The sequence below is a fragment of the Hyla sarda genome, chromosome 11, assembly GCF_029499605.1.
Source record: "Hyla sarda isolate aHylSar1 chromosome 11, aHylSar1.hap1, whole genome shotgun sequence".
NCBI lineage: Eukaryota > Metazoa > Chordata > Amphibia > Anura > Hylidae > Hyla > Hyla sarda.
The window spans coordinates 1,037,899-1,064,995 of record NC_079199.1 but is presented as its reverse complement, the minus strand read 5'-3'; the positions used below and the strand labels follow the sequence as shown (position 1 = coordinate 1,064,995).

General features: G+C 53.2%; 1 protein-coding gene across 1 annotated transcript in view; it reads left to right on the top strand.

Annotated features, from left to right (window-relative positions):
* Positions 1–25,519, top strand: part of STON2 (stonin 2) — an 86,579-nt gene extending 61,060 nt beyond the window's left edge. Inside the window, exons 5-14 of the mRNA XM_056546695.1 lie at positions 4,097–5,911; positions 8,491–8,693; positions 8,796–8,846; positions 21,046–21,289; positions 21,549–21,619; positions 21,708–21,783; positions 22,139–22,272; positions 22,350–22,658; positions 22,742–22,831; positions 24,003–25,519. Of these exons, the coding sequence (XP_056402670.1) occupies positions 4,097–5,911; positions 8,491–8,693; positions 8,796–8,846; positions 21,046–21,289; positions 21,549–21,619; positions 21,708–21,783; positions 22,139–22,272; positions 22,350–22,658; positions 22,742–22,831; positions 24,003–24,110 (3,101 nt within the window). The 3' untranslated portion in view covers positions 24,111–25,519. The remainder of the gene's footprint in view (positions 1–4,096; positions 5,912–8,490; positions 8,694–8,795; positions 8,847–21,045; positions 21,290–21,548; positions 21,620–21,707; positions 21,784–22,138; positions 22,273–22,349; positions 22,659–22,741; positions 22,832–24,002) is intronic.
* Positions 25,520–27,097: the final 1,578 nt, after the last annotated feature.

Sequence of the window (27,097 nt, the reverse complement as noted above, 5' to 3'; positions counted from 1 at the left end):
GCCCATGTCCTTGAGGGAGTCGGCTGGTCAGACAGGAGTGGAAGTAGAGGGGGGAAAAAAACTGCGATGGCGCTGCTCGATAAGGTAATATCGGTCTTTGCAGATACTCTGCTCCTTCCTCTTCTGGCAGCTGATAGTATAATCCCTGCATAGTCTCTGCTCCTTGCTCTTCTGGCAGCTCCTTCCTCTTCTGGCAGATAGTATAGTCCCTGCATAGACTCTCTTTCTTCCTCTTCTGGCAGCTGACAGTATAGTCCCTGCATAAATGCTGCTTCTTCCTCTTCTGGCAGCTGACCGTATAATCCCTGCATAGACTCTTTCTTCCTCAGCTTACAGTATAGTCTTTGCAGATACTCTGCTTCTTCCTCTTCTGGCAGCTGACAGTATAGTCCCTGCATAGACTCTGCTCCTTCCTCTTCTGGAAGCTGACAGTATAGTCCCTGCATAGACTCTGCTCCTTCCTCTTCTGGAAGCTGATAGTCTAGTCCCTGCATAGACTCTGCTCCTTCCTCTTCTGGCAGCTGACAGTATAGTCCCTGCATAGATTCTCTTTCTCTTCTGGCAGCTGACAGTATAGTCCCTGCATAGACTCTCTTTCTCTTCTGGCATCTGACAGTATAGTCCCTGCATAGACTCTCTTTCTCTTTTGGTAGATGACAGTATAGTCCCTGCATAGACTCTTCCTCTTCTGGCAGCTGACAGTATAGTCCCTGCATAGACTCTGCTCCTTCCTCTTCTGGCAGCTGACAGTATAGTCCCTGCATAGATTCTCTTTCTCTTCTGGCAGCTGACAGTATAGTCCCTGCATAGACTCTTCCTCTTCTGGCAGCTGACAGTATAGTCCCTGCATAGACTCTGCTTTTTCCTCTTCTGGCAGCTCATTCCTCTTCTGGCAGCTGACAGTATAATCCCTGCATAGACTCTGCTTTTTCCTCTTCTGGCAGCTCCTTCCTCTTCTGGCAGCTGACAGTATAATCCCTGCATAGACTCTGTTTCTTCCTCTTCTGGTAGCTGATAGTCTAGTCCCTGCATAGACTCTGCTTCTTCCTCTTCTGGAAGCTGATAGTCTAGTCCCTGCATAGACTCTGCTCCTTCCTCTTCTGGCAGCTGACAGTATAGTCCCTGCATAGACTCTGCTTCTTCCTCTTCTGGCAACTGACAGTATAGTCCCTGCATAGACTCTGCTTCTTCCTCTTCTGGAAGCTGATAGTCTAGTCCCTGCATAGACTTTGCTCCTTCCTCTTCTGGCAGCTGACAGTATAGTCCCTGCATAGACTCTGCTTCTTCCTCTTCTGGCAGCTGACAGTATAGTCCCTGCATAGACTCTGCTTCTTCCACTTCTGGTAGCTGATAGTCTAGTCCCTGCATAGACTCTGCTCCTTCCTCTTCTGGTAGCTGACAGTATAATCCCTGCATAGACTCTGCTCCTTCCTCTTCTGGAATCTGATAGTCTAGTCCCTGCATAGACTCTGCTCCTTCCTCTTCTGGTAGCTGATAGTCTAGTCCCTGCATAGCTCTCTTTCTTCCTCTTCTGGAAGCTGATAGTCTAGTCCCTGCATAGACTCTGCTTCTTCCTCTTCTGGTAGCTGATAGTCTAGTCCCTGCATAGACTCTGCTCCTTCCTCTTCTGGTAGCTGACAGTATAATCCCTGCATAGACTCTGCTCCTTCCTCTTCTGGAATCTGATAGTCTAGTCCCTGCATAGACTCTGCTCCTTCCTCTTCTGGTAGCTGATAGTCTAGTCCCTGCATAGACTCTGCTCCTTCCTCTGCTGGCAGCTGACAGTATAGTCCCTGCATAGACTCTGCTTCTTCCTCTTCTGGCAGCTGATAGTCTAGTCCCTGCATAGACCCTGCTCCTTCCTCTTCTGATGACAATGTAGTCCCTTATTACTATCCCACAGTTGGAGTCTTCTCAGCTGCCATGTTGCTGTAGGGGATCTGTTCCCATTCACTGACATCAAGCAAAGATTTTTTAAATGACGAACTGAAACACAAATGGGGAGACTTATCAAAGCCCGTATAGAGGAAGAGTGGTGCAGTTGCCCATAGCAACCAATCAGATTGCTGCTTTCATCTTGAAAAATAAAGAAGCAATTATATTGGTTTCTACAGGAAACTGCTCCACTTTTCCTCTGCACAAGTTTTGATAACTCTCCCCATTTTCTATTAGGCTATTACTGAGTCTTTATTACACAGGACTGGGGGTTGGGAGGAGGTGAGAATCGGGGGGGACCCTCGGGATCATTCGCTGGTATTCGCTCCTCATCTGTTTCCCTGTCACATAGATCCCAGAATCATTGAGGAAACCACATGATCCGCGTCTCTGCTCGTCCTTCCGGAGCCCCTGAGGGGAGCGGGACCTTCCCTTATCTCCGCACACAGTCCCGGCTCCTGTCACTGCCTTCTTCCTGACCAGAGGAGAGGTCACTGCTCCAGCTGTATATGGAGGGATTCTGGGGACCATCCCATGTCCTGTTTACTTCATCTCCATCTGACCGGCAACTTTTTGTGTCATCGGAAAATTCCAGGAAATATCCGTCCTCTATAGTCCACGTGTAAAACACTCTGTTTAGCCCATACGATGTGTGCACTGTGTTCAGCCGTGTCTGTCAGACCTATATGTTCGGGGGGGGGGGGGGAGTCCCTGATGTCCCTGCATGGGTTACTTCTATCAAATAAACCCAGACAATAGTTACATCATACTGCTAGTTCTGCTACCTTCATCCACCACTAGGGGAGCTCAGGAGCTTACTGTAGACTGTTTATACATAATACAATAACACTGTGTGTAGTGACCTTCTGAGCTCCCCCTAGAGGTGGCTGCAGACAAACAGAATTTTATCTGGTGGTCATACGTCATGTCCATGTAGAGGATTTGGAGCTCTGTATCTGAAAAACTCTGATCAATGGAATGGAGAGGTGTAAGCCTTTCCCTGATGTGGATCGCAAACTGGCGCTTACAGGGAGGCTGCCTGTCACAGATGCACAGAAGGCAGCGAGAGTAAAACCAAGCAGGTTTATTGTTTAAAATGCAGAGACAACGCGTTTCGCAAGGATCCCCTTGCTTCGTCAGGTCTGGGGGTCACACAGAATAGGGGGGTTTAAATATTCACAGGACGCGGGAATCTAACAAGACAGGGGTGACGCCACAGATAAGTCAGAAGACGTGTATTAACACAGTGAGTTTAAACAACATATATATTCATTAAAACTTTGTAGTTAATAAAGTGACCGATATGTGACAGGGAACAGCACTTTCACATTTAGCTTCATGCTGTTTTGCGAGTGGAAGAAGAGGGGGAAATATTTCTATTGTTGTATAAGCTCCGGTGCGTTCTCTGACTGGAGCTCATGGGTCGGCGCTGTACAATGCTGTCCGCTGTGGCTGTCAAGGTTAAGTTCATCTCAGGAGCATTAGTCGGTGTAGTGGACTGCGCGGCCGTGGTCTGTATGGGCAGCAGGGGAGACCGCTCCCACAGTGAGTTCCCCTATCTTTTTTATTATTAGTTGTTATTTCTCGGTTCCCTTTTACACATGTGCTCCTGAAAAACTCTGGACACGTTAAGGTTCATATGTGAAGATTAGTCACCTAACAGGAGAACATGGTGTGGAGGTGACTGTAGACAGTGTGGGGGGACATTGTGCTCATTGTTGGAGCGGTCGCTGGTATCAGTGCAGTCAGCTTCCTGCTCAGTGACCAGATCACAACAGAAGTCATATCAGCAGGTCAGAGCACCCTCCTATATCAACCTTAAAGGGGTACTCTGGTGCTCCAGCGTTTTGTTCAGAACACTTGGAGCTGGAGGCTGTGATTGTGACGTCACTGCCATGCCCCCTCGAGACACCACGCCCCCTCCATTCATGTCTATGGGAGGGGGTGTGTTGGCTGACACGCCCGCTCCCATAGACATGAATGGAGGGGGCGGGGCATGATGCCATGACCATTGCCGCAGGAACCCGGTGTTTGTTTAGAACGCCAGGTCCTGTGGGAGATTTTAGATGTCCAGCAGCGGAGTACCCCTTTAAGACCCCATGAACTGGTTATATGTTTGTATCCTCAGCGATATTAACAATCATGTTGTCTGTTCTTCCAGATAACTCATCATTTCAGGAAGATGAAGACCTAGACATGGAATCCGTCAACTGGTCCAGCACAGTCAATGGTCACCCCGCACCATGCACAAGGACTCGGTTCCCCAGCTGGGTAACCTTTGAAGATGAGAATCTAGACCCCACTCCTAAAGACTCTCCGCACAGATCATCTGAGAGCTCACAATCCCCTTCTACCCCTGACAGGAACTTTAATAGTGTTAGAGCATTAAAAAAAAGAGAGCGGCCTAAGAGCTCGCTGGTCGACCTCTCCAGGACTCAGAGACTTGACTTCTCCACTTTGCACAGACAGCTCTCACTGAATTCCACTCCCACCAAGGCTCCCAATCCATTCCTTGACGAGGCCTTGAAGGATATCCAGCCTTCCCCCATCAACCCATTCATCTCCTTTTTTGAGGAGCAGGAGAGGCGCTCTCAACACTCATCAGTATCCAGTGGGCCGGGGTCGAGTCAAAGAAATTCAATCTCCATTCTTGCTGAGGAACTTGATACCGAACAGTTTGAAGATTACAGGAAGAAGGTCCTACAGGCAGATGTGGTAGAACAACTCAAGCAGATTCAGATTGAGGACCCAGATTCTCCTGGGAGCCCTTCTCTACCAGACGACCCCTTGAAATTCGATGAACCTATCGGTCCCACTTTATCATTCACAAAACCTCAGCCTAAAGAAGGATGGCCAATGCTCTTAAGAATTCCAGAGAAAAAAAACATTATGTCTTCTAGACACTGGGGTCCTATCTATGTGAAGGTCACAGAAGCTGGATTCCTACAGCTCTTCTATGAGAAGGGTCTGGAAAAGCCATTTAGAGAATTCAAACTGGAGGTCAACCATGAGATCTCAGATCCTAAGCTACAAAACTATGATGAAAATGGAAGGATTCACACCATCCGCATCGACCGGGTGTTATACAGGGAGAAACGCAAGTATCAGCCCATGCCACTTGTCACTCACACTGGAGAGAGGGAGCAGACTATAAAGCTGGGGACAGCTGACTACCTGGACTTAATAAGCTTTATCTCAACAGTCCAAGATATTTTGTTCCACCTCCCCCCCACAGTGGACCTCAGCACCATGCACCAGAATTACATTGAGGAAGAGATCACTGTAGATGTTAAAGATGAATTCCGAGGAATTCTGGCCAAGGGGGACAACCAGCTTCTTCAACACTCCGTGGTCACGCATGTCCATGTTCTTAGTTTCATCTCAGGGATGGCAGACTGCAGGATAGGACTCAACGATGTTCTCATCAAAGGCAATGAAGTTGTCTCCAGGCATGATATCATGCCAACCACAACCACCAAGTGGGTAAGACTACATGACTGCCAGTTCCATTCCTCAGTGGATGAGGAGGCTTTCCATAGCCTCAGAAATGTTCTGTTCACACCGATTGATGCCTGCAGGTTTGAATTAATGAGGTTCCAGACTGTATTTTCTGAAAAGACTTTGCCTTTCACCCTCAGAACTGTGGCCTGTGTTCGTGGAGCTGAGGTTGAGCTGCAGAGCTGGGTGGTCATGTCTACTGGCTTCTCTTCTAACAGGGATGCTTTATCCCAGGTTCCCTGTGAAAATATCTCAATTCGACACCCAGTGCCACCAGACTGGGTGAACTATTTCCGAAGAGACAGTGTACTTGGGGAGAGGTCATTGAAGGCCAAAGTAAATAGGGAGGCCAGCTTTGGTTCCCCCAGCTTCTCTGGTTCAGAGCCAGCAATGAGAGTGACATTGGGAACTGCAAAATATGAACACGCCTATAATGCCATCGTATGGAGAATAAGCAGACTTCCTGATAAGAACTCAGGTGAGAAAATGTGTCCATCACACACTGTGTCTGTCTCTCTTAGGTCACCAAAGCCCTGAAGACCCCACCTTTAGTATCTGGTTGGTCGGTGCAGGTTCCAGTTCAGGCTCTAGAACTAGATTGCTTGAATTGCTGGCTTTTGGGAGTTGATGGTCCTCAGTCCTTGTGTTTTAGAGTTTGGTGGCTTTCCAGGATTGGTGGTTGTTGGGGGTTTAGTGGCTCTCGGGGGTTGATGCCTTTTGGGGGCTGGTGGTTGTCAAGGTTTATGGCTTTTGTGGGTTGGTGGCTCTTGGAAGTTGTTGGTTTACAGTGGTTGTTTTTTTCTCAGGGCTTTTTGACTCTTGAGGGTTGGTGGCTCTCGCAGGTTGATGGCTTTCAGAGGTTGTTGGCTGTCAGGGTTAATAGCTCTTTGGGTTTGGTGGCTCTTTGGAGTCTGAGGCTCTTGGGATGCGGTTGTTCTTGAGAGTTGGTGGCACTTAGGAGTTAGGTGCCCTTGGTTGTTGCTTTCTGTAATTGTTGGCTCTCAGGGCTTGGGACCACAGTAGATTAGGCTATTGGTAAATGATAAGATTACCTTTTGCTAAATGAAAATCTAAATGTTTTTTTTTATATTCTCTGCTCAAAAAAATAAAGGGAACACTTAAACAACACAATGTAACTCCAAGGCAATCACACTTCTGCTCATCCCACTGTCCACTCAGGAAGCAACACTGATTGACAATAAATTTCACATGCTGTTGTGCAAATGGAACAGACAACAGGTGGAAATTATAGGCAATTAGCAAGACACCCCCCAATAAAGGAGTGGTTCTGTAGGTGGTGACCACAGACCACTTCTCAGTTCCTATGCTTCCTGGCTGATGTTTTGTTCATTTTTGAATGCTGGCGGTGCTTTCACTCTAGTGGTAGCATGAGACGGAGTCTACAGCCCACACAGATGGCACAGCAATGCGAGCTGTGGCAAGAAGGTTTGCTGTGTCTGTCAGTGTAGTGTCCAGAGCATGGAGGCGCTACCAGGAGACAGGCCAGTACATCAGGAGACGTGAAGGAGGCTGTAGGAGGGCAACAACCCAGCAGCAGGACCGCTACCTCCGCCTTTGTGCAAGGAGGAGCACTGCCAGAGCCCTGCAAAATGACCTCCAGCAGGTCACAAATGGGCATGTGTCCACTCAAACGGTGAGAAACAGACTCCATGAGGGCCCTACGTCCACAGGTGGGGGTGGTGCTTACAGCCCAACACCATGCAGGATGTTTGGCATTTGCCAGAGAACACCAAGATTGGCAGATTCGCCACTGGCACCCTGTGCTCTACACAGATGAAAGCAGGTTCACACTGAGCACATGTGACAGAGTCTGGAGACACTGTGTAGAACATTCTGCTGCCTGCAACATCCTCCAACATGACCGGTTTGGTCAGTAATGGTGTGGGGTGGCATTTCTTTGGGGGTCGCACAGCCCTCCATGTGCTTGCCAGAGGTAGCCTGACTGCCATTAGGTACTAAGATGAGATCCTCAGACCCCTTGTGAGACCATATGCTGGTGCGGTTGGCCTTGATTTCCTCCTAATGCAAGACAATGCTAGACCTCATGTGGCCGGAGTGTGTCAGCAGTTCCTACAAGAGGAAGGCATTGATGCTATGGACTGGCCGCCCGTTCCCCAGAATCCGATTGAGCACATCTGGGACGTCTCGCTCCATCCACCACAGACTGTCCAGGAGTTGGCGGATGCTTTAGTCCAGGTCTGGGAGGACATCCCTCAGATGACCATCCTCCACCTCATCAGGAGCATGCCCAGGCGTTGTAGGGAGGTCATACGGGCACGTGGAGGCCACACACACTACTGATCCTCATTGGGACTTGTATTAAGGACATTACATAAAGTTGGATCGGCCTGTAGTGGGGTTTTCCACTGTGATTTTGAGTGTGACTCCATATCCAGACCTCCATGGGTTGATACATTTGATTTCCATTGATAATTTTTGGTGATTTGGTTGTCACATTCAACTATGTAAAGACGAAAGGATTTCATACGATTAGTTCATTCATTCAGACCTAGGATTTAGAGCAGTGTAGATGAGATGTAAAATCACAGAAATGGGCAGGGTAGGTGTTATAGGGGGGAGAAACTGGAAAAGATCACCCAAAAATAACCAAGAAATTTATCCACTTCTACAAAATTAAGAACAAATTTCTAACCATACCACACACCAAAGTAATAAATCTATATACACTGTCCACTGATCCACATATCTAGCTCCATATACATCAAATCGAACACGAGACAATGGATATAATAAGAATGTCCATAAGTCTGCCCTATAACCAGTATAACTCACCCCCTCTGGGGTGACAGCGGGGTGTATTCTGGCTCGGCCTGAAGGTCTCCCTCCGGTGGTCACTTCATGTATCGGTGCATGGTCTGCGCAGTTTTGTTATTTTGATGTGCGGTACTGTTGAGAATTTGCACTTAAAGGATTTAAATTAAAAGTTACGTCTTAATATTTTGTTATTATTTCTTATATGAGATGGAACAAGTCAGTATGTCCCAAAAATGTCTGAAAAGGTTTCTCGTCTCTTAGGATGGGGTCACCCCCACTGCTTCTACTGCCATCTGGAGTTGGGTTCAGACCGGGAGGTGCCCCCAGTGTTTGCCAAGTATGTGGAGGTGGAATTCTCTATGCCCGCAGCATCTGCTTCCAAGACAGCGGTGCGTTCCATCTCAGTAGAGGAGAAGACGGAACTCAAAAAGTGGGTGAACTACTCGGCCCATTACTACTACAAGGTGAGATAATATTTATCAGGTTCTAACCCCCATCATGGCCCCTTGTTCACTGACTCTTCTATGGGTTGGATGTTGATTTTTCTGATTCTTCTCCCTAATCAGGTAGAAATTGAGCAGAAGAAAACACTGAACCCCGAGACGGAGGAAGATCCTGTAGAGAACCCTGCTGAATGTGTGGCCCAATAATGAGGAACCAGAATAAATTACAGAAGATTGGTAGAAAGATGGCCCCAGGGGCCCATCACCAGCTCCACAGTATCCCCACAGGGGGGCAGAGCTGAGGGACTGACATTTTGGAACGTCCCATCTTAGCCGCTGGTTCCCGGACATTAACGCCAAAGGGACTTTGGTAACATTAGAAGTTTACTGCACTAGAGAAGGAAGAGTAGAGGACACTGATCGAGGACCAAGGAGCAGAAGACCCCGAGATCTGCCGCACAGGGCGGAGTATTGCACAGTCTGAGGTCTCCTCCACTGACCGTCCAGTGGGACGATTCTACATGTAATGATGGGGGATGGAGGGGGCAATCACCGTCCTAATGTCATTAAAATGACCAAAAGACGAATATTGTGCTCAGTGTCGAACATCAAAAGAAATATCAGAGAGGAGCAGATACAAGGGGTGGGAAATACAGGACGGGTGAATACAGGGATCGAGCAGATACAGGGGACGGGCGGATATAGGGGACGGGCGGATACAGGGGACGGGTGAATACAGGGGTGGGGCGGATACAGGGGGTGGGAAATACAGGACGGGTGAATACAGGGATTGAGCAGATAAAGGGGACGGGTGAATACAGGGGACGGGCGGATACAGGGGACGGGCGGATATAGGGGACGGGCGGATACAGGGGACGGGTGAATACAGGGGTGGGGCGGATACAGGGGGTGGGAAATACAGGACGGGTGAATACAGGGATTGAGCAGATACAGGGGAGGGGCGGATACAGGGGAAGGGCGGATATAGGGGACGGGCGGATACAGGGGAGGGGCGAATACAGGGAACGGGTGAATATAGGGGAAGGACGGATACAGGGGACGGGTGAATACGGGAGGGGCGGATACATGGGACGGGTGAATACAGGGGAATGACGGATACAGGGGACGGGTGAATACGGGAGGGGCGGATACATGGGACGGGTGAATACAGGGGAATGACGGATACAGGGGACGGGTGAATACAGGGAAAGGACGGATACGGGACGGGCGGATACAGGGGACGGGTAAATACAGGGGAGGGGCGGATACAGGGGACGGATGAATACAGGGGAAGGACGGATACAGGGGAGGGGCGGATACAGGGGAGGGGCGAATACAGGGGACGGGCGGATACAGGGGACAGGCAGATACAGGGGACGGGTGAATACAGGGGACGGGCGGATACGGGACGGGCGGATACAGGGGACGGGCGGATACAGGGGACAGGCAGATACAGGGGACGGGCGGATACAGGGGACGGGCGGATACAGGGGGGGCGGATACAGGGGACGGGTGAATACAGGGGAGGGGTGAATACAGGGGACGGGTGAATACAGGGGAGGGCAGATACAGGGGACGGGTGAATACAGGAGAGGGGCGGATACAGGGGACGGGCGGATACAGGGGACGGGTGAATACAGGGGACGGGCGGATACAGGGGGGGCGGATACAGGGGACGGTTGAATACAGGGGAGGGGCGGATACAGGGGACGGGCGATATAGGTGATGGGCGGATGCAGGAGACATATTACATCACGTCTTCTCCTCCAGGCACCTTCTAGTAACCAGCGGAGCGCTGCTCTGGAGGAATAAATGATGTCATTCTTGCTGTGACCATTTTCTTCCTTTCTCTGGCACTTTTCGCCATTTCTCTGGCGGCCGTGACGCACTTTACACTCCCACTCGCTCCGGTTTCTACCGTTATGTAAACCTGCTCAGATGATTCCAGATCTCCACACCCGGGTGACATCAGAAATGCCGCACTATGAGGGCCGCGGAGAGGACCTTGTCCGATCTCCTCTCATACATCTCTATCTGCTGGAGAGATTCTCGCCAGAGGTTGAGCAGGGGCCCAACAGCTGCCCTGCCAGGGGCCCCACTATGCAGCTGCCCTGCCAGGGGCCACACTATGCAGCTGTCATGGGCCCCACTATGCAGCTGCCCTGTCATGGGCCCCACTATGCAGCTGTCCTGCCAGGGGCCACACCATGCAGCTGCCCTGCCAGGGGCCCCACTATGCAGCTATCATGGGCCCCACTATGCAGCTGCCCTGCCAGGGGCCACACTATGCAGCTATCATGGGCCCCACTATGCAGCTGTCCTGCCAGAGGCCCCACTATGCAGCTGTCATGGGCCCCACTATGCAGCTGTCCTGCCAGGGGCCCCACTATGCAGCTGTCATGGGCCCCACTATGCAGCTGTCCTGCCAGGGGCCACACTATGCAGCTGTCATGGGCCCCACTATGCAGCTGTCCTGCCAGGGGCCACACTATGCAGCTGTCCTGCCAGGGGCTCCGGCTGTCACCAGGACTTTCAGATTTTGTGATTTGCCTGATCTATTACACGGACTTCTTGAAATATAGGAGCAGTCTGCCCCCAAGTGGACACTGCTGGACTTTACACATTCACAATCTCACCCTCTGGACTGTAACCCCTTCCTCACCTCCACCAACAACAATGGAGGCTTTTTACAGCAGAGGCCTCCCCTAGAAACTAGTACTAAAGGAGGCCAAATACATTACATGACCTCGTAATAGTGTCAGGCATATTGACTCTCACTACAGAGGAGTCTGGGGGAGGAAGACAGAGGAGTCTGGAGGAGGAGGGCAGAGGAGTCTGAAGGAGGAGGACAAAGGAGTCTGGAGGGAGGAGGACAAAGGAGTCTGGAGGACGAAGACAGAAGAGTCTGGAGGAGGAGGATAGAGGAGCCTGGAGAAGAAGGACAGAGGAGTCAGGAGGAGGAGGACAGAGGGGTCTGGAGGAGGAGGACAGAGGAGTCTGGAGGAGGAGGACAGAGGGGTCTGGAGGAGGAGGACAGAGGAGTCTGGAGGAGGAGGACAGAGGAGTCTGGAGGAGGAGGACAGAGGAGTCTGGAGGAGGGGGACAGAGGAGCCTGGAGAAGAAGGACAGAGCAGTCTGGAGGAGGACAGAGGAGTCTGGAGGAGGAGGACAGAGAAGTCTGGAGGAGGTGGACAGAGGAGTCTGGAGGGAGGAGGACAGAGGAGTCTGGAGGGAGGAGGACAGAGGAGTCTGGAGGAGGAGGAGGACAGAGGAGTCTGGAGGAGGAGGACAGAGGAGTCTGGCAGGAGCGCTATCTCCACTCTATTGAGAACACATGATGATCTTCTGAATCCTGGTTTTGTTAAATTAACCCTCCAGAGAGATGTCAAGGTGCTTCATGGGCTCTCACTGCTGTTTTTAGCCCCCTGAGAGATCCCTCCATGGTGCACAGATATTTCTGTTTGCAAGTAGTTCACACACAGACATTTCCTTTCCCTTACTTCTCTTGCCAATCAAAGCACCCACTCCTCTCTGCTATGCCATGGCATAGTGCTGGTATGAATGCCCTGGACTAAAGCTGCACTGTGCTGGGGAGGATTTACACCGTTCCCTCCTATAGATGACCTGTGGGGTTACTGATGGGTCTGCAAGGGACTTTATGAGCAGAAGGCCCCGTTCACACTACGGAATTCTCGCAGCTGAATTCCGCGAGCGGAATTGTCCACCGCGGAAATTCCGCAGTGTGAATGGGTCTCGCGGAGACCCATTCACACTAATGTTAAGTTCACACTGTGGAGTTCCGCTCGTGGAATTCCGCGAGAATTCCGTAGTGTGAACGCACCGTAAAGGAGGAAAACAGCAGCAGCACAGCAAGGAAGGGGTTACACACAGCACTTAACTGCTGCTGACAATGATGACAGGCTGAAGGGAGGGGAACATACTACATTCAGGAGGCAGCACTGTGTATATAATGAAGTAGGGACAGCTGTCCAGAACTTTATAGGTGACAGGAGCGAGAAGCCTTAAATTACCTTACAGGGACAGTGTGGATCCACGAGAAGACAGGCACAGTCCAGGCTCTCAGTCCTGTCCATAGAACTATCTAGGCCCCACCCCCTACTTCCTATGCTTTGTCCTGGTAGAGATGGAATTCCTAACAACAGACGATGGACGACAGTTTGCAGAGAAGTGAGACACCTAGTGGCCAAGACTTAACTGGGATAAGATGTCTGATCACGGGGTCCGGACGCTGGGACCCCCTGTCATCTCCGGCCTGGCACCCCAGTAACTCCACTTCGTGCCGGATTACGAGTGACCACCGCCATCACGCCCCCTCCATATATTCCCCATAGACATTAATGGAGGGGGCGTGACCACTGACGCCCAAACCCTAGTACAGCATAAATGTTCAGAACGCCAGGGTGCCAGGCTGAGATCGCAGGGTGTCCCAGCGGCCGGACCCCCATGATCAGACATCTTATCCCCTAACCTTTGGATAGCCGATAAGATGTATAGGGGCAGAGTACCCCTTTAATGGGTAAGGGGATATTTTTGGTAACTGAAGTCACTTACAAATCTACTAGAAACCATAAAGGCTGCGCAACAATAGTGACCACTCCGAGGGGTTAATCCACGAAACCTAAGGAAGTCCTCCGGGTCACCACTGGTCTGAGAGCTGAGACGGCTGACATGGCCTCCGCAGGTACAGTATTTACACAACTTATGTGGATACATCCTGCCCCCGTGTGGTGAGATGGATGTACAGCAGACACTGTATATTCTCTCTGCTGCCCCCGTGTGGTCAGATGGATGTACAGCAGACACTGTATATTCTCCCTGCTGCCTCCGTGTGGTGAGATGGATGTACAGCAGACACTGTATATTCTTCTCTCCGCTGCCCCCGTGTGGTGAGATGGATGTACAGCAGACACTGTATATTCTCTCTGCTGCCCCCGTGTGGTGAGATGGATGTACAGCAGACACTGTATATTCTCTCTGCTGCCCCCGTGTGGTGAGATGGATGTACAGCAGACACTGTATATTCTCTCTGCTGCCCCCGTGTGGTGAGATGGATGTACAGCAGACACTGTATATTCTTCTCTCTGCTGCCTCCGTGTGGTGAGATGGATGTACAGCAGACACTGTATATTCTCTCTGCTGCCCCCGTGTGGTGAGATGGATGTACAGCAGACACTGTATATTCTTCTCTCTGCTGCCCCCGTGTGGTGAGATGGATGTACAGCAGACACTGTATATTCTCTCTGCTGCCCCCGTGTGGTGAGATGGATGTACAGCAGACACTGTATATTCTCTCTGCTGCCCCCGTGTGGTGAGATGGATGTACAGCAGACACTGTATATTCTCTTTGCTGCCCCTGTGTGGTCAGATGGATGTACAGCAGACACTGTATATTCTCTCTGCTGCCCCCGTGTGGTGAGATGGATGTACAGCAGACACTGTATATTCTTCTCTCTGCTGCCCCCGTGTGGTGGGATGGATGTACAGCAGACAGTGTATATTCTCTCTGCTGCCCCCGTGTGGTGAGATGGATGTACAGCAGACACTGTATATTCTCTTTGCTGCCCCCGTGTGGTCAGATGGATGTACAGCAGACACTGTATATTCTCTCTGCTGCCCCCGTGTGGTGAGATGGATGTACAGCAGACATTGTATATTCTTCTCTCCGCTGCCCCCGTGTGGTGAGATGGATGTACAGCAGACACTGTATATTCTTCTCTCTGCTGCCCCCGTGTGGTGAGATGGATGTACAGCAGACACTGTATATTCTCTTTGCTGCCCCCGTGTGGTCAGATGGATGTACAGCAGACACTGTATATTCTCTCTGCTGCCCCCGTGTGGTCAGATGGATGTACAGCAGACACTGTATATTCTCTCTGCTGCCCCCGTGTGGTGAGATGGATGTACAGCAGACACTGTATATTCTCTTTGCTGCCCCCGTGTGGTCAGATGGATGTACAGCAGACACTGTATATTCTCTTTGCTGCCCCCGTGTGGTGAGATGGATGTACAGCAGACACTGTATATTCTCTCTGCTGCCCCCGTGTGGTGAGATGGATGTACAGCAGACACTGTATATTCTCTCTGCTGCCCCCGTGTGGTGGGATGGATGTACAGCAGACACTGTATATTCTCTCTGCTGCCCCCGTGTGGTCAGATGGATGTACAGCAGACACTGTATATTCTTCTCTCTGCTGCCCCCGTGTGGTCAGATGGATGTACAGCAGACACTGTATATTCTCTCTGCTGCCTCCGTGTGGTGAGATGGATGTACAGCAGACACTGTATATTCTTCTCTCTGCTGCCCCGTGTGGTGAGATGGATGTACAGCAGACACTGTATATTCTCTCTGCTGCCTCCGTGTGGTGGGATGGATGTACAGCAGACACTGTATATTCTCTCTGCTGCCCCCGTGTGGTGAGATGGATGTACAGCAGACACTGTATATTCTCCCTGCTGCCTCCGTGTGGTGAGATGGATGTACAGCAGACACTGTATATTCTTCTCTCTGCTGCCCCCGTGTGGTGAGATGGATGTACAGCAGACACTGTATATTCTCTCTGCTGCCCCCGTGTGGTGAGATGGATGTACAGCAGACACTGTATATTCTCTCTGCTGCCTCCGTGTGGTGGGATGGATGTACAGCAGACACTGTATATTCTTCTCTCTGCTGCCCCCGTGTGGTGAGATGGATGTACAGCAGACACTGTATATTCTCTCTGCTGCCCCCGTGTGGTCAGATGGATGTACAGCAGACACTGTATATTCTCTCTGCTGCCCCCGTGTGGTGAGATGGATGTACAGCAGACACTGTATATTCTCTCTGCTGCCTCCGTGTGGTGGGATGGATGTACAGCAGACACTGTATATTCTTCTCTCTGCTGCCCCCGTGTGGTGGGATGGATGTACAGCAGACACTGTATATTCTCTTTGCTGCCCCCGTGTGGTCAGATGGATGTACAGCAGACACTGTATATTCTCTTTGCTGCCCCCGTGTGGTGAGATGGATGTACAGCAGACACTGTATATTCTTCTCTCTGTTGCCCCCGTGTGGTGAGATGGATGTACAGCAGACACTGTATATTCTCTCTGCTGCCCCCGTGTGGTCAGATGGATGTACAGCAGACACTGTATATTCTCTCTGCTGCCCCCGTGTGGTCAGATGGATGTACAGCAGACACTGTATATTCTCTCTGCTGTCCCCGTGTGGTGGGATGGATGTACAGCAGACACTGTATATTCTGCTCTCTGCTGCCCCCGTGTGGTGAGATGGATGTACAGCAGACACTGTTTATTCTTCTCTCTGCTGCCCCCGTGTGGTGAGATGGATGTACAGCAGACACTGTATATTCTCTCTGCTGCCCCCGTGTGGTCAGATGGATGTACAGCAGACACTGTATATTCTCTCTGCTGCCCCCGTGTGGTGGGATGGATGTACAGCAGACACTGTATATTCTCTTTGCTGCCCCCGTGTGGTGAGATGGATGTACAGCAGACACTGTATATTCTCTCTGCTGCCCCCGTGTGGTGGGATGGATGTACAGCAGACACTGTATATTCTCTCTGCTGCCCCCGTGTGGTGAGATGGATGTACAGCAGACACTGTATATTCTCTCTGCTGCCCCCGTGTGGTCAGATGGATGTACAGCAGACACTGTATATTCTCTCTGCTGCCCCCGTGTGGTCAGATGGATGTTTAGGGATCAGGCCTCACACCGTATGACGTCATCACAAGCTTTGTTCAGTCCCGCCCACACATGGACTGTACCACCTCACTTCTACATGGGGGGCTGTATTATCTCCTGTAGAGTGTAAGCTCTTGTGCACAGTCGGGGTCCCCTCCCCCAGAGGCCGCAGACCGGGAAGGGTTCATTTACAGAAGTAACAGTCGCGGAGGGGGAGGGGTGACCACACACAATGTTGTCGCATTGCAGCCCCTGTAGAACCACAAGTCCCAGCAGGTCCCTCCAGGCGGGGTCCGCTCCATCACCGTGCTGCACCGAGGCCTCCCCGCTCTGGCAGCTCAGGGGTTAACAGGCGAAGCTCCCCCAGCGCCCGAGAACTACGATTCCCGTCAGCCCGCGCCGGCCCCGCCCCCGGTGACGCGCTCTTCTCGCGCGATTCACCATCCCCCCCGTGACCTGCTGGCTGCGTCTCGCGCTCGGTGTCCGTATATAAAGGAGAAGCAGCCGCGGAGAGAGGAGGCAGCGCCGGGGGCCGGGGAGCGCGCACTGCGGGACATGGCGACCGCGGCCAACGCCAACCCCGTGGTAAGAGCCCGGAGCCCCCGTGTGCCTGCGGGTCCCGGGTGTCACCTCACAGCCCGGGGCCGAGGATTGGGGTGTCAGGGCGGAGCTTATGGGGGCTCCAAGTGCTCCCGCCCATCTCCGGGTGTTCTGTATGACGAGGGGGAGGGAAATAAGGGCCACAGCTGTGAGAGGGGCCCCTGGATGTCTCCTCATAGAACGGGCCCCTGAGCTCAGAGGGTTGGCAGTCTGGGGGGGGGGGTCAGGTCAGGGGGTTGGCAGTTTTTGGGGGGGGGGGGTCAGGTCAGGGGGTGGCAGTCTTGGGGGGGGGGGCTCAGGTCAGGGGGTTGGCAGTCTTGGGGGGGGGGGGGGCTCAGGTCAGGGGGTTGGCAGTCTTGGGGGGGGGGCTCAGGTCAGGGGGTTGGCAGTCTTGGGGGGGGGGGGCTCAGGTCAGGGGGTTGGCAGTCTGGGGGGGTCAGGTCAGGGGGTTGGCAGTCTGGGGGGGGGCGCTCAGTTCAGGGGGTTGGCAGTCTTGGGGGGGGGCTCAGGTCAGGGGTTGCAGTCTTGGGGGGGGGGGGGGGCTCAGGTCAGGGGGTTGGCAGTCTTGGGGGGGGGGCTCAGGTCAGGGGGTTGGCAGTCTTGGGGGGGGGGGGCTCAGGTCAGGGGGTTGGCAGTCTTGGGGGGGGGGCTCAGGTCAGGGGGGTTGGCAGTCTTGGGGGGGGGGGCTCAGGTCAGGGGGTTGGCAGTCTTGGGGGGGGGGCTCAGGTCAGGGGGTTGGCAGTCTTGGGGGGGGGGGGGGCTCAGGTCAGGGGGTTGGCAGTCTTGGGGGGGGGGGGCTCAGGTCAGGGGGTTGGCAGTCTTGGGGGGGGGGGGGGCTCAGGTCAGGGGGTTGGCAGTCTTGGGGGGGGGGGCTCAGGTCAGGGGGTTGGCAGTCTTGGGGGGGGGGGGGGCTCAGGTCAGGGGGTTGGCAGTCTTGGGGGAGGGGGGGCTCAGGTCAGGGGGTTGGCAGTCTTGGGGGGGGCCTCAGGTCAGGGGGTTGGCAGTCTTGGGGGGGGGGGCTCAGGTCAGGGGGTTGGCAGTCTTGGGGGGGGGGCTCAGGTCAGGGGTTGGCAGTCTTGGGGGGGGGGCTCAGGTCAGGGGGTTGGCAGTCTTGGGGGGGGGCCTCAGGTCAGGGGGTTGGCAGTCTTGGGGGGGGGGGGCCTCAGGTCAGGGGGTTGGCAGTCTTGGGGGGGGGGCCTCAGGTCAGGGGGTTGGCAGTCTTGGGGGGGGCCTCAGGTCAGGGGGTTGGCAGTCTTGGGGGGGGGGGGCCTCAGGTCAGGGGGTTGGCAGTCTTGGGGGGGGGGGGGGCCTCAGGTCAGGGGGTTGGCAGTCTTGGGGGGGGGGGGCTCAGGTCAGGGGGTTGGCAGTCTTGGGGGGGGGGGGGGCTCAGGTCTAGGGGGTTGGCAGTCTTGGGGGGGGGGGGGCTCAGGTCAGGGGGTTGGCAGTCTTGGGGGGGGGGCCTCAGGTCAGGGGGTTGGCAGTCTTGGGGGGGGGGGGCCTCAGGTCAGGGGGTTGGCAGTCTTGGGGGGGGGGGCTCAGGTCAGGGGGTTGGCAGTCTTGGGGGGGGGGGCTCAGGTCAGGGGGTTGGCAGTCTTGGGGGGGGGGGGGGCTCAGGTCAGGGGGTTGGCAGTCTTGGGGGGGGGGGGGGGCTCAGGGGGGTTGGCAGTCTTGGGGGGGGGGGGGGGCTCAGGTCAGGGGGTTGGCAGTCTTGGGGGGGGGGCCTCAGGTCAGGGGGTTGGCAGTCCTTGGGGGGGGCCTCAGGTCAGGGGGTTGGCAGTCTTGGGGGGGGGGCCTCAGGTCAGGGGGTTGGCAGTCTTGGGGGGGGGGGGGGCCTCAGGTCAGGGGGTTGGCAGTCTTGGGGGGGGGGGGCCTCAGGTCAGGGGGTTGGCAGTCTTGGGGGGGGGGGGCTCAGGTCAGGGGGTTGGCAGTCTTGGGGGGGGGGGGGGCTCAGGTCAGGGGGTTGGCAGTCTTGGGGGGGGGGGCTCAGGTCAGGGGGTTGGCAGTCTTGGGGGGGGGGGGCCTCAGGTCAGGGGGTTGGCAGTCTTGGGGGGGGGGGGCTCAGGTCAGGGGGTTGGCAGTCTTGGGGGGGCTCAGGTCAGGGGGTTGGCAGTCTTGGGGGGGGGGGGGGGCCTCAGGTCAGGGGGTTGGCAGTCTTGGGGGGGGGGCTCAGGTCAGGGGGTTGGCAGTCTTGGGGGGGGGGGGCCTCAGGTCAGGGGGTTGGCAGTCTTGGGGGGGGGGGAGGGGCCTTTTTCCTTCTGACGGGGGGGGGGGGGGGGGAGATTAGGGGCCCGGATATTCTTTAGGTCTGCAATAATTTTCCCTAGATCTAGGAAATGTCTGAGCTATGGGGTCCCCTCTGTTATTGGTAATGTAGGGTGCAGGGTCTATTATTGGGGGTGCAGGGCCCCCCCCCCCTGTTATCTGGGTGCAGGGCCCCCCCCCCCTGTTATCTGGGTGCAGGGCCCCCCCCCCTGTTATCTGGGTGCAGGGCCCCCCCCCCTGTTATCTGGGTGCAGGGCCCCCCCCCCCTGTTATCTGGGTGCAGGGTCCCCCCGGATGCTGTTGTGTAATGTGACGGTCCGCACTGTAGTGTAATAAGCAGAACACACTGTAACGTTGTTTCCCGTCCTGATACATTGTATCTCTCCTCTCCCTCTGCCGCCGCCTCTATATACTCAGAGCTGGAGAGGGGGGAGGGGTGATCCAGCTGACGTCACGGCCCCTCCCCCCATATATAGAGCGTCTGCTCAGCCCCCGGAGCTCTGTGTGTACAGCCGGGAATAGAGCGTCAGCTCCGGGGATAATAGAGGGTGACAGCGGATAATGGGGCGACGGCCCCTGATGTGACATTAGAGTCTAAGAAACCTGTTAGAAATCCCAGCAGATCATGTAACATCTGTTGTGGGAGGGGGGAGTCTAGCTGCTGCAGAACCTCTTGTTGCCCCTTTATATAGGGTGACTTAAAGGGCATTTCCACCCACAATGTGAATGTATTGATCAGGGGAACGCTGGAGGTGTCGGGGGCCACAGCAGTCACCCCCCACATAAGTAATGTCAGCAGATCCTCCGCCATATTGTCTGTTACTATGACGTCCGCGTGGTGTTCAGTGTGGCCACAAATCCTAAAACGTCTCACAGCTGAGGGGTTTGTTGCAGTTGTTTCCGGTCTGGATACTCGTTCGGTGCCGTGTAGGTTGATTTTGTTTTACTAGATACAATCGCATAGAACAGTGGTCTCCAAACTGTGGACCTCCAGATGTTGGGAGTTGTAGTTTTGCAACATCTGGAGATCCACAGTTCGGAGACCACTCATAGAATAAGCGTAGCCGCCCAAGTTGCTTCACATCGTTGTCCATATGGTTACGTTTTGTTCACTGAGCACCTTTTACCTGCGCTGTTACATTGTAACAAATAATCAGCTGAACACATCTATAGTGCCCCTCACTGGGAGACTGGATGCAATTGCAACAAACCATCAGCTGTGAGCGGGTCTAGGTAAGAAAAGGGTCCCCACTTATATTATGATGCAGGTTTTAGGGTTTTGTCTGGAGGGGGGGGGGGGAAATCAGCTGCTGTATGCTCCACAGGAAGTTGTGTAGCTCTTTCCAGTCTGACCACAGTGCTCTCTGCTGACACCTCTGTCCATGTCAGGAACTGTCCAGAGCAGGAGAGGTTTGCTATGGGGATTTTCTCCTGCTCTTGACAGTTCCTGACACGGACAGAGGTGTCAGCAGAGAGCACTGTGGTCAGACTGGAAAGAACTACACAACTTCCTGTGGAGCATACAGCAGCTGATGAGTACTGGAAGGGTTAAGATTTTTTTTTTATATAGAAATATTTTACAGATTTTTATAACTTTCTTTATCCGTTTTCTCTTTTTTTGCAGCCTAAACTGTATCGCTCGGTGATCGAGGGACGTGATCAATGACGTGCGGGAGCTGTTCCTGGACGAGGGTGTAGACGAGCAGGTCCTGGTGGAGCTGAAGACGGTGAGTGTCCTAACCCCGGGGCCCCCCTGATGCACCCACCGCCGCACCCCCCTGATGCACCCACCGCGCTGACCGCCTCATCCCCCTGATGCACCCACCGCGCTGACCGCCGCCTCCTTCTCTTCCAGCTGTGGTGAGAACAAACTGATGCAGTCGAAGGCGGTGGACGGGTTCCACTCGGAGGAGCAGCAGCTTCTATTGCAGTCCCAGCAGCAGCAGCAGCAGCAGCATCATCATCATCACCACCACGTGCAGACGCAGCCGCCGCAGACCGCTACTCACCAAGCACCCACACAGCAAGTCCTCATCCCGGCCGCACACCAAGGTCTGGCACAACTCTGAGGATGGGAAAGGGAGGGGGGGGGGCAACCAACATGGCTGCCGTCAGTGCCACCACTCAGCTTTCCCAGGAGGCACTCCAGGCAGATTATGGAGAATGTAAAAATTGCGGCCATGTTGGTTGTCACCCAGCTTTCCCAGAAAATAAGTTTGTTCCAATTAGACAGCAGATTGAGGGGTCAGGCTGCATTAAGGGGTCTCCTCTCTGTCTTCATCACTTGTAATGCGGCTCCTTCTGATTTCAGCTTCTCAGCAGCAAGTTCTGATCCCGAGCAATGATTCCAAGCTGATCCAGCACATGGCCCCGCCGGGAATGGTAGGCAGCGGGGTCCTGGGGAGGGGGGGCAGGGTCCTGGATTGTACCGGGGTCTGCTCATTGTCACAATTGTCTTGTCATCCCTTAGAGTGCAGCAGCCACCGCGGCTACCCTGGCCCTGCCTGCGGGGGTCACCCCTGTCCAGCAGCTCATCACCAACTCTGGTAAGTAGAGAGCTGGGTGGGTGGGGGTGTCATGTCCTGGTTTAGGGCAGGGGGGCGGCCATCTTTAACGGGAATCTGTCATCCGTATTGCCTGCACTGACCATTGGTACACGGTGATAGTGCGGGTGACGGAGCTCCACTCTTCGGCCACAGCCCTTATACTGCAGAGTGGAGCTCGGCACAGGGAGGAGGTGGCATTATAACAAAGAAGCCAGCGCACACAGTTCCATAACCCCACCACCACATAAGAGGGCACTAATGTTGAGGTCATGGACGGTTCTTTTAAGCTCTGGCAGTGTGATGGTTAACAGCGGTGCCGCCATGATGAGCATTACACTCCCTCTCTTTCCCGTAGGTCAACTCCTGCAGGTGGTCAGAGCCGCGAACGGCGCCCAGTACATCATCCAGCAGCAGCAGCCCATGGTCCTACAGCAGCAGATGATTCCCCAGATGCAGCCCGGTGGGGTCCAAGCCCCAGTCATCCAGCAGGTGAGGAGCCATATTGGTGGGCGTCACCCCTGATGTCATGTGACAGATGCCCTGGTGACCGCCCCCATCTCTTCCAGGTTCTGGCCCCTCTGCCCGGTGGCCTCTCGCAGCAGACGGGCGTCATCATCCAACCTCAGCAGATCCTCTTCACGGGCAACAAGACCCAAGTCATCCCGACCACCGTCTCCGCTCCCCAAGCGCCGGTGCAGGGGCAGCTCACCATGGCCAACGCCCAGCAGCAGGGGCAGCAGCAGGCGCCTCTTGTCCTGCAGGTGGATGGCGCCGGAGACACTTCTTCTGAGGAGGATGAAGAGGAGGACGAAGATTACGATGACGAAGAGGAGGAGGACAAGGAGAAGGATGGCGAGGACGGCCAAGTGGAAGAGGTAGAGGTTGGGTTGGCAGGTTATGCTGGGAGTTGTAGTTCCTCAGACTCTGGTTTAGTCACTCTTCCCCCTTCCTCCCGCAGGAGCCACTGAACAGTGAGGATGACGTGAGCGATGAGGAGGGGCAGGAGCTGTTTGACACGGAGAACGTTGTCGTCTGCCAGTACGATAAGGTGAGCCCCCCCCCCCCCCCATGGCACCGACTCATGTGTCTTCATATCTGTGTAATCTGCTGATCTCGGGGGGGGGGGGGGGTCCCTGCAGCTATGGGGGGGGGGGGCACAAAGGTTCGCTCCATGTGCCGCTCATCTGCGAAACAATCGGTAGTTTTGTTTAGTCCTACTCGTAGTGTGAATGCAGCCTTACCCTCCCCTGTCAGGTGCAACTACTAAATGATACCACTAGATGGCAGTGGTGTCCTATGACGGAGATAGCGTCCGCTTTACGCTGCAGCCTCCTGGCGCTGGGAGCTTTTGTTTCCAAACAAAGTTGTCAGTGCGTTTAACTGTTTATTAATCTACATAAACCTCCTTAGGAAAACAAACACCGATGATAATAGTAAATACTCTAATACATGAAAGGACATCTGCAGAGTAAATACACTTATCCCCTATACACAGCAAACACTGGGACCATGACGCGGCCGACACTCCTATATCTAGTTCTATGGGGGATGCGGTGTTTGTGCCCCTCCCCTTTTAGTTTGATGCCATCAATTTGTAAGTTATTGTATAAATGGCTTCTGGATCTCCCCTGACCACACTACTACTAGAGGAAGATAGGCGAAACATGTCAGAGAGTGAGGTGGAAGAGATCCGGAAGCCATTTATACAATAACTTACAAATCGATGGTGTCGGCTGCAGGAAGCGTCATCATCTGACGGGAGAGTCCAGTCCCCGGCGGTGGAGATGCTGAGCACGTGCACTCGACAACCGTGCCATCCGGCCATACACTGTGTGGGAAACTGGAACCCCTGCGATCTCTGGAATGGGGCCTCGGCTCTGTGAGGAGCGCGTGTCGTCTGCTGCTAGATGGCATGCGCTCCATTAATTTCAATGGGAGCGCCAAAGAGACCGGAGTACAGCGCGTGGGCATCTCCAGCGCTCCCATAGAAATGAATGGAACGCGTTCCCTCTACTGGTAGACGACGCGCGCTCCTCACTGACAGTCGGGGACCCAATCCAAAGATCACGGGGGGAGGGGTCCCAGGCGATCAGCTAATTATCACCTATCCTGCAACTACAGCTTAATGCCCGCTCCTGTAGCCGGGGTTCTTTCCATCATGGCCGCCGCCGCCTCCATTCTAATCTCCAAACTTTTTTCTTCACCTTTTTTTTTTCCAGATCCACAGAAGTAAAAATAAATGGAAGTTTCATCTCAAAGATGGAATCATGAACCTGAACGGTCGCGACTTTGTTTTCTCCAAAGCCATTGGTGACGCTGAGTGGTGAGCCCCTCCCCCCTCGGGCCCCGCCCAGGGTTATAAAGCGCAGGGGGGGGGTGAGTGACTTTTAAGAGAAAATAACAAAACAAAAAAGAAACTGATAAAGCGCCCCCGAAGGATGGGAATCGCCCCCTTTCCCTGTCACCAATAAGACTAATGCTGTATCTCCCTGTGGGACTGGAATGTCACATGACTGATCACATGACAGAGGAGCGACGGCCGGCGCGGACCGCCATCGGCAGCCCTTGTTTTATTCAAATTTTTTTTTTTCATTTTATGAATTTGATCCTCTGGAAAGTTTTACTTTTTAAAGATCGTACCAAGTGTTTTTATCTGTGGGGAGGAAGAGGAGGGGCCCTGGCACCCTCTTAGGTACCGGATGCCGACGCGCCCACCCCCATCCGCCATGATGTGATTCCCGATTTTTAGAGTTCACCCTCAAAATGTCAGTGTCTGCTTACGCCCTGGCACCCACTTCTCTTCTCCGGCTTCGTTCACATCTGTGCAGCTCCACAATGTCTACCCTGGTAACGCTGCCCCCAGCCCCGGTGGGACGTTGGTGATCGCCCGCTCCCGGATCCTCTGTGCCCCCCTCGTCCAGCGCCGGCTGCCTTACTCCTGTAGTGCATTACTACCCTCCAGACGCGGTGACGGCAACGGTGACAAATTGTGGGGGGGGGGGTGCGCTACATATTTGTACTGCCTTGTGTCTAGTGCCTAAAATCACACAAGCAACGTGCTATAGTGGAGCCCCTGCTGGAGGGTTTGCAGCATTCTCCCTTCAGATCTGATATCTTTTGTTTTGTATGGGGATTGTGTCTGTGTCAACCTCTTCTATGGGTTCGTGGCGGGAGATCCTAGTGCAGAGTTTCCCAACCAGGGTGTCGCCAGGTATTACAAAACTACAACTCCCAGCATGCCCGGACAGCCTTTGGCTGTCCGGGCATGCTGGGAGTTGTAGTTTTGTAATACCTGGCGGCACTCTGGTTGGGAAACAAAGCCGTAGTGTGTGATTCTTGCTGCCTTACACAGCGCACAGACTGGGGCGGAGCTTCGGTACGTGGCCACGCCCTCCAGTATAGCGTCCCCCCCCACAGTATGAGAAGATGATGACTTTCCTTCTGTATTTGGGGAGGGGGAAGCTTGGACCTGATTCTTTTTCTTTATTTTTTATGGGGGGGGGGGGTTGAGCTGCGGTCACCTGCTGTTGTACATACAGTTCTGTGGAGAGGGGGGGGGGGGGCAAAGCTATTTATTATGTCTGTCTGTAAAATGCTGTACAATGGCAGATCGAGGTTGCATTTTTATTTTTTTGTCTTACTGAATTTTAATGCCGCGCTTTAGAATCTTCTTCATTAGAAATCTGATTTGATGCAATTACGTTTTAATATTTTACCTTTGCAAAAACCTTTAATTAAAAGTTATTTTAAAAACTTTAACACCCTGTTTTTCTGTGTGATGTGAAGAGGTGGCAGTCAGATCCCCCCCCCCCCCCCCCCACCCCCCCCCCCCCCCCCCCCCCCCAATAGATCCTCTGCGCCATCATGGCCGATCGGTATGTATGATGCAGAAAATGCCGCCGTGACTCGTTCTCCGTAAATTCTGTTGACCGGACGTGACTCGTCCTTTTTATATAAAGCTAATTATGGGCGCTAATGATGTCGCAGGTAATGACTTGTGACCTGAATTCTGTAATGACTCAGCCTGAGTGATGATGATGAGGATGATGAGGATGAGGATGTGACGGGAGACAAGTGTAAGCAACAATATGGCATCTAGGTAGAGTCTGAAGAATATGGGATAACCAGATTTTAGCGGGATTTTTCTACATGGTGGTCTTGGGAGGGGCGGGGTGTCATGGGGTCATTATGATGGGGGTGGGGGGGGGGCACTCTATGGGGCAGCCCCAGGTTTGCACTGTTTCATGTTGCATAGTGGTACCAGGGTTTGCACTGTCTACATGCTTGGATTGTACTGTTACTTAAAGGGGTACTCCAGTGGAAAACTTTTTTTTTTTTTTTTTTTTTTTTTAATGAGCTGGTACCCAAAAGTTTCAGATTTTGTAAATTACTTCTATTAAATCTTAATCCTTCCAGTACTTATCAGCTGCTGTATGGTTTTTCACAGGAATTACTTTTTTTTTATTTTTTATTTCCTTTTCTTCCTGACCACAGTGCTCTCTGCTGACACCTCTGTCCATGTCAGGAACTGTCCAGAGCAGGAGAAAATCCTCATACCAAACCTCTCCTGCTCTGGACAGTTCCTGACATGGACAGAGGTGTCAGCAGAGAGCACTGTGTTCAGAACAGAAATTCAAAAATAAAATAATTTCCTCTGTAGTATTCAGCTAAGTACTCAAAGGATTAAAGGAGTACTCCGGCGCGCACTCTTTTCCTTTTATCCCGTCCGGGCTGCAAAATAAAAGAGAACGCACTTTCTCTTACCTGCCAACGAGCCCCCGGAGCTCCGGTACAGGTGTTCGGTCCCCGGGCTGTATTCTTCTTAGCCCGGCATGTCACATGGAGCTTCAGCCTATCACCGGCCGCAGTGATGTCCCGCCTCTGCTGGTGATAGGCTGAAGCTCCGTGTGACGTGTCGGGCTAAGAAGAATACAGCCCGGGGACCGAACACCTGTACTGGAGCTCCGGGGGCTCGTTGGCAGGTAAGAGAAAGTGTGTGTTCTTTTATTTTGCAGCCCGGACAGGATAAAGGAAAAAAGTGCGCGCCGGAGTACTCCTTTAAGTTGTATTTTTATATAAATATATATTTTTTAATAAAAGTAATTTTAAAAATCTAACTTTCTGGGAGGGGGGGGGGGAGATGAAGAAATAATTCTGTCTCTAGTTTTATACAATGATCATATTTAGAGATGAGAGAACTTACAGTAAATTCGATTCGTCACGAACTTCTCGGCTCGGCAGTTGATGACTTTTCCTGCATACATTAGTTCAGCTTTCCCGTGGGCTGGAAAAGGTGGATACAGTCCTAGGAGAC